At 49.2% G+C, this 12,204-nt stretch overlaps 1 protein-coding gene across 1 annotated transcript in view; it reads right to left on the bottom strand.

Annotated features, from left to right (window-relative positions):
- The window catches only part of C1QL3 (complement C1q like 3), a 154,467-nt gene extending 142,585 nt beyond the window's left edge, over positions 1 to 11,882 (bottom strand). The window contains exon 1 of the mRNA XM_069211552.1: positions 10,665 to 11,882. Coding sequence (XP_069067653.1) covers positions 10,665 to 11,231 — 567 coding nt within the window. The 5' untranslated portion in view covers positions 11,232 to 11,882. The remainder of the gene's footprint in view (positions 1 to 10,664) is intronic.
- Between the last annotated feature and the right edge of the window lie 322 nt (positions 11,883 to 12,204).

The following is a 12,204-nucleotide window of genomic DNA, read 5'->3' as shown; positions in this document are numbered from 1 at the left end:
CAACACGAATCTCTCTACAAGTGCATTAACAACCAGAGTCAATTTATCAATTTTATTGTTACCTACAAATTGCTGGTCCCACAAAGATCTTCGTAGCAGGTGCCTTAACTCCGTATGATGTTTTAAAATGCAGCCTCTTTGTAGCCAGTTAAGCAACCCAGAACAGATTTCTTGTCACATTTGTCATTGTTTCCCAATTTCTTTGCAGCATTTTTAAAAAACATAAAGGAAAAGGTTGACTGTCAGACTCCACTTTTCATGACCCTACCCCTCATGGCTGCACCCACTTTCTGCTGCCACGACTGGGCCACCAGTTTATGCAATCATAAAGTATATTTATGCTAATAAATTTACCGACCCCTGAAGGATCGAGGGCTGACTCTGCTCTACTTGGATTTCAATTTGTGACCTTCAGATGACTGTTTTTGGCAGTGGCCAGGGATTAATCTTTAAACCAAGCTTTCGTCTCTGAAGCAGTCTTTTATAGAACTGTGCGGATGAGGAACGCACTATTGAAACTGCCCAGAGTGTACAGCAGAGGGAAGATGCGAAGCAGAAGGAAGCTCTGCCACGGACGTCGTGCTGGGCTAATCTATCCAGAGGGAAGCCATACTATGGGAACCAGAAGGAAGCCATGCTATGAGAACTAGGAGGAAGCCAAGTTGTGAGGACCAGAGGTAAGCCATTCTATGGGGACCAGAGAGGAGCCATGCCTAGAGAAGCTATGCAGAAGGACGCCAAGCCCAGATAAGCTGTACAGAAGGAAGCCATGCTATGGGAAACAGAGTGAAATCAAACCGACAGGAGCTATGCAAATGGTAGTCATGCTGTGGGAACCAGAGGAAAGCCGTGCTGTGGGACCAAAAGGAAGTCATGATGTGAGGGCCAGGGAGAAGCCGTCCTATGGGGACCAGAAAGAAGCCAAGCCTAGGGAAGCTATGCAGATGGAAGTCATGTCCAAATAGGCTATACAGAAGAAAGCATTGCTATGGGAAACAGAGGGAAATCAGGCCCATAGAAGCTATAGAGATGGAAGCCATACTGTGGGAAACAGAGTGAAGCCATGCTATAGGGACCAAAGTGAAGCCATGCCCAGAGAAGCTATGCATATGGAAGTCATTCTGTGGAAAACAGAGGGTAGCCATAATGAGAAAAGCTATGGAGAGGGAAACCATGCAGTGGGAACCAGAAGGAAGTCATGCCCAAAGAAGCTGTGCAGAAAGAATCTGTGCTGTGGATATTAAAGGAAAGCCATGCTGAGAGAAGCTTTTCAGAGGGAAGTCATACAGTGGGAACAGGAGGAAGCCAAGATATGGGAACTGGGGGAAGCCATGGCGAGGGAAATTGTGTAGAGTGAAGCCGTGCTGTGGGAACCGGGGGAAGCCATGCTATGGGAACCAGAGGAAAGCCATGCTGTGGGAACCGGGGGAAGCCATGCTATGGGAACCAGAGGAAAGCCATGCTATGGGAACCGGAAAAAGCCATGCCGAGAGAAGCTTTGCAAAGGGAAGCCATGCGATGGGCTCCAGGAGAAAGCCATGCTATGGGGACCAGGGCAAAGCCATGCTCAAAAACGTTCTGCCGAGGGAAGCCAGGGAAGGTATGCAGAGGGAAGCCATGCTCGAATTAGCTACGCAGAGAGGAGCCATGCTACCGCAAACCGATGAATGCTATGCTTTGGAAACAGATGGATGCTATGTTTAAAGAAACTATGCAGAGACAATCAATGCAAAAAAACGATGCTTTGGTAAATAAATGGAAGCTATGCTTTGAGAAAGAGAAAGTATCCAGTCCAAAGCAGTTGCAGAGGGAATCAATCAATGCATATGAAAAAACTGCTCTGGGAAAAAGAGGGGAGCTAAGCTTTGGCAAAAAGGAAAGCTAAACTTTGTGAAAGAGGGGAGCAAAGATTTGGGGAAAAGAGAGGGACGCTATATTGTGGGTAACAAATGTTCTGTGCTTTGTGAAAGAATGGAACTCTGGTTATGTTCTCCAGCAGGGTCACATGAAGAGACCCCCTGTGCACATGCTGCATACTGTCATCAAAGCAGCCTCTGTCAGCATCCCCTCATTAACTGTTTCCAAGGGGTTTCTGTCATTGTAAAACACATTTCTTGGTCCCGAGTAATTTTATGACATATATGGTGTTTACCTGAAGTAAAGCCATAGACCCGTCTTGGTGGAACTGTCTTTGGCGATTACAGTGCTGTAAATGGGCAGATACTGCCCAGTACTGAGGACCTGCACTTCTTTACTATGAAACGACGATTGCCAGCCCTTCTCAGCAGTGCTACACTGCATTTAATGAGATTTTAATGGGATTTTTCAGGAGCAAACTGGCACTCTGGATATTGAATAGCAGAACTCCTCTATTTCCATTTAAAGCACTGAGAGGCTACATGTTCACTACAATGTAAACCTCTGGCCTGCAGCATGCACGGCAGGTGCGTTGACCCGCTAAGCTACCATATGGTATCATCAATAATACGCATGAGGAAGTCCTTACTTGATACCTCAGAGATAACACGTATGTAGCTGTGATTCAACTTGTCCAAAGGTATCGTTCTCTGTTCCGGGCAAACGTTTTGAAGTGTAAATAAGGAATGCCTCGTGCAAGGTATACGGATTCCCTCGCATTATTTAAATTCCCCATATTTGCATACATGTGTGCTATTATTGTTTCGCTACTGACACGTTCCCACACAATGAAGACAGCAAAATAGGCCGTGTGTTTGGTGTCGCGGTTCCTATGAATTAATGAACCTGTGTACACTTCGGGAGGGGTCGTTGCTTCAGCAGTTTCTGATTGGCATCGGCTCCTTCCAAACTCACCAGAGAAGGGGACTATCCAACAGCAACACGAGAAATCGAGGATAATTCCGACTACCTTATTTGCCGAGGGCAGGCGAAGAGTAAAGCACGTGCCGCCCGAGGGCAACAACTGCGGCCCAGTGGCTGCCTCCGAGTTTCTGTTTCTTAAAGACCAGCCGTGCCCAAATATATTCTAAGGCACGGTTTGCTATTGTGCTGGGTAATTTATCTGGGGTAGGTTGACAGGCTGCTACGTGATGTATCTGTGTTACTTGAGTGTGCAAGGGATGGGTCTGTGTCTTTGATTTTGTCGCAGTAAATGTGTCAGAAATACACCACGATGCAACGTTTAGGACGTATGATCATAAAATCCACCTTAATGCAGATCGCCACCATGCATATAAGTAACCCCCACCCTTCACGCCCAAAATAGTACACACTGCAACCACCTGTATTTGTATATATATGATAAAGTACCCTGCGCCCTACATTATAAGGATATTGGGAGTCTGCCAGTTCTGTGACTATACAGAGGAACGAGGCCGAAGGCAGAGTGCACTTATAAGTGCATGGAATTCCAAATATGGCCGGGGCTACTATAGCCCTTAAAATACATGGTGACATCATAACCCTTCCATAAACCACTTAAATCAATGGTTTGGTGCACTTTCATATGAAAGCTTCTTTGTAAACATGAAGAATAAAATTAAAATCTATAGTACAACATTAAACACACCAAAAAGTTATTTGTTTCAAAAATATATTAGAATTAGTTTAATACAACTCATATCTAATTTAAAAAAAAACGATGTAGCTTAGGATGTGTAGAAACATGCAGAGGGATTAGTTGTTTCCAATAATCACTTAAAGTTTGGGAAATATAAACGTTGCCATAAATGTATCCTTTCTGCTTATACTATTCATCTAAAAATGCAGAACAGAAAAATAATAAGCCATGTTTCCTTTTTTTGTTATTTAACTGCAGCTGTGATGTTAGGTCAGACCTCAACTTTAATAAATTACTACAGTTGAGCAACAACCTCATTTGTTTATTGTAGTCGACCTGGGACATCGCATGTCGCCTCTAATGAGGAAATTAGAGAAGCTTTTTTTTACAGTGATTACATGCTCCCATGTATTATGCAAATGCGTAAACACTATGCTATGTGACAAAAATGTAACAATTGCAACAGAAACTTTTGTGTTATGTAGCCATTCCCCCATTTAGAATCTGCAGCCCTGGCCGCAAAGGGACAGCCCCATAACATATATGTAGAGGATGGTTACCACTGAACTAAAGAACGCACAATGGAACCAGGCTATGAGAAATAGAAAATGTTTAGTGCCTGAGGTTAAGTCGAACAACTATGAAAAATCTGGGTACATATAACGTTATTATACAGTGAATACTGCAATCACTGTACAAAAAAAATCTCTCATTTCTTTTTTATAGGCGACTTGCGACGCACCCAGACACTTATTACTCAACTGTAATAAATTATTACACTTCATTACGATGGCCACCTTACATTTTAGAGGCCTTGAGCAGCAAGATCCTCCTGTATATCTCTTACATCTGTGACGTGCAAGGCCATAGGGCGGCCTTTGAAACGTCTTCAAATCATGCTTAATTCCAGGACTGACAGAGCCCAGGAGAAGGGGCTGGGGAGGCGTGAAACCTCACTATTGACAGACTCGGGGGTTGGCGGGTATTGGATGGGGCTTCTCGACTGAAAAACAATGGAGAAACAGAGGTGGGTAACCCTGGTATTGACAGTTTACAGACCCCCATCGGATGCAGTGCTTAACCCCGGCACTGACATTCGAATGGGGAGTGTGCCGCCCGTGCTAACAGACCACAGCAAAGGGGGGGTGTATAATCAGAGGCGTAACAATAGCCCCCGCAGTACCCGAGATGGGGGAGCTGCAGCCCCCTCCCCCCCCCTCCCCTCCCCCCCCCCCCCCCCCCCCCCCTCCAGACAACACCACCCCTCCCATCCCCCCAGGCACTGTGCACAGGCCCCTGGCCTGAGAGCTCATGGCTGGGTCTGGAGCGTGGGGGCAGGGCCAGCTTTAGGGTGAAACGACGGGTGCACGAGTTTGGTGCGGGCGCTGTGGTTGAAAGGTATGTGACCTCATCAGTGACAGACGCTGATGAAGGCATGGTGCGTAAACCCATCCTCCAAATCAGACGGGGAAACATCCCAAAGCTATCGACAAATGGCCCGGGTCGGACAGGGACATACAATTGGCCCAGTCACTAAAATGAAGTGGTCCCGTTAGCCTACAAGAAAAAAGAGAGGCCCACATTTGCAAATCAGGAAAGTTTTGAACTTGTAAAGACACGCTGTGTATTTTGCAAAGATTGGAAGACTGGATGCATTTGTTTGTAGTAACATCAGAAAATTAAACTGTAAAATCCGGTTTACGTGACCATAATACAGGCCCAGAACCCGCTTTAAAACCGGCCACACACTGACCTGGTAAACCACCCTACCGGCCACTGCTTGATTGCCCTATAGGCCAGTCCGATAAGGAATGTAAGGCTTTGTAACGAGCACCGATGAACATCAATGTGTCCTGCAAATGGGCGCTTTCTCGCAAGCTGTGTGTCGGCTGTGCAGGTTTCGTCGGGGCAGTCCAGTATTTTTTCCCGCTAAATTTCAATATATGTAGCACAAGCACCCGGTTTTTAGAGCAGTCAACTGAACACAGACGGAAGCACGTTTTCCTGCGTTACAGACAGCAGCTATTTATCAAAGAGCGATTAAATTAATCAAGACAGATACTACGAGTTAAAAGTCGTATTTAATTACACTTAATGCCTCAACATCCGTATGTTGGCGAGAACTGTTAATTAAATCATTATGTGTTTTGGTCCGGGCAAAATTAGAGTCCTACTTTTATGTTTGTGGACGGTCCTGGTTTGTCGCATATTTGAACATTATCAGGCCACTGCATAAGAAAACCGCATCTCACATCAAGAAGGTATTACAGAGGCCCTCTGGAGATGCCATTACCGCTACCAAAGCCAGCAGCCCCATTCAATGGTAAATAACACTGAAACAATTAATTCACCGAGGACTTCCTCCAGATTCCTTCTCATAGGCTTTCTTCCAGTGACAGCCACATTTATTAAATGACTGGTGTTAGCAGATATCTCCATATCTCCGAGGAACAACTTTTCCGGCCCGGGGATTTGCTTTCGCCACTTATGTCTTCAGGTGCAACGACGCTATTGGCAGCGAGTGGTGTAACGAAACTGGAGCTCGCCACCCCGCAGCAGGGGTCTTTGTTACGCCACTGACGGTTGATTCAATGAAACTAAAACAGAACAGCCTAGAATGCGTTAATTCGTTAGTAGTAATCCCAGGACAGAAGCAATCTGCTTGCCTCAAACTGCAAAAAAAGGTTTAATATCGGCCTACACAAAAGGGTTTATATATTTTATATTAAAAACAAGAGTCTGCCTGAATATTAGTTTGATTTCTTTCGGTGAGTAGCAAGGTACATACTACTTGTCTGTTCCAGAAGACTTTTTGCATTACAGGGACTCTGTCATTAAGTATTACATATGATTTGGAGGCCCCGTATTAGAAATAATGGGGTTCTGTGACTTTCCGAAGAATTAGAGCATAAGCTTTGTCCTGATGTCATAAACGTCAATTTTCTTCTCGGATTGATTTCCTGTGACCTTCCTCCCAGACCTCTTCGTCACGGGGTGGTTAGGGATTGGATCAGTATTTAGGGCTCCATTTCACCAGCTCTGAAAACAAATAGATGGGCGAGAGGACAACCCTCGAATTGTTTTTAACCAGAGGCTGCGGTTATCTCATATGGAAGCATATGTTGATCCTACATAATTGTCTCTCTTTGGGACACCAAGGGCCAAGAGGGTGCCGGCGGGCACTACATGACACATTATATACGAAAAATTCAGTGTCAAAAATAACAATTTCAGGTGTATGCTTGTTACACGTTTCAGGCTGTATCAGGACCTACCATTTCCACTCCCCGCCTTCCGCACTAACCTACCGGCGGTTTGTTTTACAAATATTTTGAATTATTCTAAGGAATGCAGTATCTACTCGGCTATAAACACGATATTGCACCCCTTCTCTGAGTGGTGCAACATTAAGGTATTCCTATGCAGCCTATAGCGCACTGAAACCCTTCATATGGGTATTTATCCCAAGGCGTATACCATTTCTCTTGGAAAGGTCCTCCAGAGTTGGGAGAAGAGGCGGTCTTTCGATTTCCCGTTTGTTTATCCATGTCTATAAACAAGGTATTTATTTAAGACCTCGCAATTCTTCTCCAGGTGCGGACGTTCCTAGGAAACATTGGAGAATTCTTCACAGTGCGCCCTGAAAAGGGCATTTAGTGCACCTCTCGATGAATTAATCAGACAAACAGTCAGTGCAAGACCATGTAAGAAACTTCTAGGACGAGATGAGTGGTGGGGCAGAGGATAGGTGCCCACAACATAAATAACTCGGCCACTTCAAGGCCATGTGGTGCACGGTCACCCCTCCTTAGCCCTGTGGCGCAGCGAAGGTGCCGGAGCCTCAGTGCAAGCAAGGAAACGCCCCCCTCTACACCTACACCTTGTTGCATGGTAAACAGAAGCCACTAATTATGGCGAACAGGGCAGCTCACAGCTCTGCACCTGCTGCCTTGTTGTGACTTACGCCCACGCCTTAATCCTTGGCTCTTGTACGTAGAGTTGTAAAGTGGCCAGCCCCAGGAAACCTTAAGAGCCCCTCATAGGCAACGCGGCGAAGGGACTCTTCGATCCACGTGCCTCCGTCGGTTGATGAATCGCTGCCAACAGCAGTGAGTTGCGCTGTTGCCGCCCTGTACCGGTGCTGCGGGGGTTAGTGTGCTAGACTCCTCTGTCACTAGGCGCTGTGTGGGCCTCCTTCCGGTAATACAATACCTGCACAAGGGTGAAACCAAACCAGTTCCCCGCACAGAGCTGCGCTGCCTGGCACGGAAGTGTGGACAGGTGCCCACCCAGTTCCCGACTTAACGCCCAGATCCTGCCTCGGAGGTTTCCTGAACACAAACCTCTTGACTTCGTATAAAAAAAAGAAACAAAACAATGTCTAACTCTCTAGTCGAGAATTAACTCTTGTGCTTGCATGGCAAACCATTACTTCATACATACACACCCAAGCGCTATAACCATACATACATGTATAAATAAATAAATAAATAAATAAATAAATAAATAAATAAATAAATAAATAAATACATACATACATACATACATACATACATACACCTCCCTGGCTCTGACATGCGTGCAGATACCCTTTCAAACGTTTGCGCGCCCTCTTTGAAACAGAAACTAGTGGCGTGATTAAACTTGGGGCGTCCCTGCAAAGCACATAGAGGCACGCCAGCTACTGCCCCCCCCCCTTCCTTTCCTCCGGTCCAACTCACTCAAGAGCTCTCAGCTCAGCACTGTACTGAGGGGGGACCCTGGAGCTCGGTCGACCCCACTTACCCCCGCAGCGCTGAAGCGTTTGTTACGCCACTGACACGGATAAAGGGTAATACACCTCACCTTCCAAGTGTGTTTTTGAAACGAGGATTCCGCGGGTAACGGCCTCACTTTCCATTAACACACAGATGCCTGCCCCTGCCTCCTCCCATCTTCCCCTCAGGCGGACTAACCACAGTCCGCCCGATGTCCATCTGTCGGGGCCCATCGGCGACGCTTTCCCATCTTTCTGGCGCTGGACCCATGCCGGTCCCGGAACGACCGGATTCCCATGAATAGGCTGGCAGTACCAGCCTCGCACCCGCAAACACACGCATGCTTCCTTCTGCGTGCGGTGCCCCACGCCTAGTTATGAAGTACTGCCCCTGCACACCGCCACCACCTTCCCCGAACACCTGAGATATCTACCTGCCCTCAAGGTAATACCACTGCCTGTGCCACGTGCGCCACACGCCCGCCTCGCATGGTTGTCCCTTCAAAGGTCTAAACGGATGACACCTCCCTTGCACACTGCCCCTCCTGCCCTGTGCAATATCAAGCTGTTCAGTACTTATTTTCTGTACAATAAAAAGTGAAGGAACTTCAAGTTTTACTTGGGGACGAGCCGCCGACGCTGCCAAACGCCAAAGTCGTGAACCCTGCCGGGTCTTCATTTATTCACATCGTGTCTTTCTTCCACCTCCCTGCTCTTCCTCTCTTTGTCTCGTTCTTCTCGTAGGTTCTCTTATAATTGCGTTCTTCCTTTCTTGTGTTTTCCCCGAATTCTCATCCCCATTTCTCCCTGTATGCCCTCGCTCCGTGCACTGGGTGAATAAGTAAATCCCTGTACAACAAAATGTGTGAAGGTGACCAGTGACTGCAACCACCGGTACTAATTAAGCAAGCCTCTCAGCCTCCTCTTGTCGCTATGCCCCCGACCAGACATTATTGCCCAACTCCGTTCAGTGTTGGACTGGAATTTAGGGCCCTCTGGCACTGCCAGGTGGACCACTTTGCAACTGCAAATATGCAGCAAAACAGAAGGCCCACCCACTGGCCCTACCAGCTGGCACATCTGACTGTCCAAGTCTGCCAGAAATTCAGTCCAGTACAGTACTGGGTCTGTTCAGGAGACTTCTCACATCAAGCATCATCTCTGTTCAAACAGGACACCCTTCTTCCATATGCCTCTCTCCTTTGATGTCACCTGCTTGCTTAGGCACAGTTCTACCCAAATGGAGGTGCCATCTACCAGTATCTCACCGAGCCTTTCTCACCTCCTTGTGCTTGCACGGGTCTGCCCACACGCTGGTAACTTCTTCCACGTACACCTCTGCCATACTCCCCATGCACCTTTCACCTGGCTGTCTTTTTACATGCTACCCACACATGTTGATACCATCTGCTCTTTACCCCCACGCCCTTCTCGCCCGGTAGTTCTCGCACAGGTACAGCGAAATGGTAGTACCCTCTGCGCAGGGTCCGCACACTCACCTGTGCGCCCTCTGCCTGCACCTCGCCATGCCCTTCTCGCCCAGTTGTCCTTGAGCAGGCCTGCCCACATGTTGGTGCCGCCTGCATGTGCATCTCTGCCCTGTACCCCAGGACTCTCTCACCTGTTTTTTCTTGGCCACAGGTTGGTACTGTGTTAACCTCTGCTCTTTACCTCCCCATGCCCCTCTCACCTGGTTGTTCTTAGGAAGGTATCAACATGAAGGTACCCACTGCTCTGTACCCCATGCCTTTGTCAATTAGTTATTTTTGCACAGGTCTGGCCACGTGGTGATACCCCCTCCACCTCCCGCCATACACGCCTTTGTGCTGAACCCTCATGCCCCTTTTACCTCTTTTTCCTTACTTTACTCCGCCCACATAGTGGTACCCTGTACCCAGGTCACACATTCTCAACCGTAGTAACCCCTGCTCTGTACCTCCCAATACCCCTCTCACCTGGTTGTTCTTACATCACTCTGGCAGCACAGTGGTACCCTCGGCCCAGGCCCTCATTCTCAACTGTGGTGCTATCTGCCCTATACCTCCACATGACCCTCTTAGCTGGTTGTTCTTGGGCAGGTCGGGCCACATGATGGTACCCAATGCCCTGTACCCCATGCCCTGTCATTGACTTGTTTTTGTACATGTCTGGCCACATGGTGGTACCCCTTGCCGTGTACACCTCAGTTCTGGACCCCCATGACTCTCTCACGTGGAGGTTCTTTCATTGGTCTGCCCAGACGCTGGTATCCCCTGCTGTGTACACCTCTGCGTGTCGCTCCCACTTCGTTGTTCAACCAGAGGGCTGGCCACGCGGCGGTAGTACCCCCTGCCGCGTACAGATCGTCATGTACCCCCACGCCCCTCTCACCTGGTTGTTCTTGCACAGGTCTGCCCACATGCTGGTGCCGTCCCCTCCCCGCATCAGCACGTGGTAAGTGAAGAAGTAGATGCCCGGGATGGAGCAGGTGAACTTGCCCGTGGTGGGGTCGTAGTGGTTGCCCAGGTTGGTCACCACGTCGTCGAACTTGAGCAGCTCGTAGCCCTCGTGCTGGCGCTTGAGTCCGGCGTAGAAGGCGATCTTGGGCACCGTGTTGTAAGTGGCAGCGCTAATGGCCCCCGCCGCGTTGAGCCCGGGGGTCCCCGGTGGCCCAGGCAGCCCCGGGCGGCCAGGCTCCCCGCGCTCACCTGGGGGCCCCGGTTCCCCCGGTGGGCCCCGCGGCCCCACCTTACCCGGGCGGCCGGGCTCCCCCTTGGGGCCCTGGATGAAGGTGGGTAGAGACTGCAGCAGCGGGTCCGGGGGGCTGGCAGCGCTGGGCGGCTGTCGGGTCCCGTACGGGTCGCAGACCATGCGGCAGGTGCCCAGCATCTCGTAGTGCGCCGAGGTGCCGGCCGAGCTGACCAGCACCGGGATGAGGATGACCAGCAGCAGCACCATGACCACCCCCAGCGCTCCGGCCGCCACCAGCCTCCGCCGGCCCACCAGCCGGCTCAGCGCTGGCCGATCCTCCTGCCTGACCTTGGACGAAATCTTGAAGGCTGGTGTGGACCTCCCCAGAGCCGTAAAACCGAGCACCTGCTGTCCCGGAGGGAGGGGCAGGGGCGGGACGGGATGTCCCGGGCAGTTCAAGTCTTCGGACGCACTCTCCAGTCTGCACCTCAAGCGTCTGCTCAGCAAGACGCACTCTCCCCTTCTTGGACCTCTGCCCCGCTTCGAGGCGGTGAACTAATGGCAAAGAAAAGCCGACTTTCGGGTAAGAAACAAAAATACAATCCTCAAATTCCCCGCTCCTCAGCGCTGTTCGTCCACCTGTGGCAGAGAGTGTCCAGCAGCCTGCCGGCACCACTGCATCACTCACACTTTTATGCACTAATGACCATCGACTTTTCGCCTGTTCTTTTGCACACTCTGCTAGTTTCGACGAACTTTCTCTCTTAGCTGTCTTTTCTCTTTGTCGGCTGCTGCGGGGCTCCCGTTTTGTCCTCGGTGTGTATTTCTGCCAGAGTGAAATAGCAGTGCAGGCAGAGGGCACTCCTTGGGAGAAGAGCTGCGGTTGGGAGGGAGCGCAAGATTCCTGCCCACTCACCACCACTCGAGCTTCATTAGTGTCTGTGAGTGGCAGAAATTCACGGGGTACTCTTAGAAGGGAAACCGGAGGGGGGAATCCGAGGAGGAGGTCAAAGGGGAGGGGTTTATTGGCAAAGACGGAGGCACGGAGAAGGACGTAAATAGGTAGATATGTACACGTGAGAGAAGAAGATTAAGAATTTGTGGAGAGAAATTTGACCAACAGCGAGAGATTGTGGGTTGCTGTAGGCAGGGACATTGAACAACAAAGAAGAGCGAGAGTTCCAGAGTTGCAAGAAGTAATATCGACTTTTCTTTCAATGTGATATCACAGTACCGAAAT

The sequence above is a fragment of the Pleurodeles waltl genome, chromosome 10, assembly GCF_031143425.1.
Source record: "Pleurodeles waltl isolate 20211129_DDA chromosome 10, aPleWal1.hap1.20221129, whole genome shotgun sequence".
Lineage (NCBI taxonomy): Eukaryota > Metazoa > Chordata > Amphibia > Caudata > Salamandridae > Pleurodeles > Pleurodeles waltl.
Note: the sequence above shows the minus strand (reverse complement) of the source record. Positions and strands in the feature narration are given on the sequence as shown.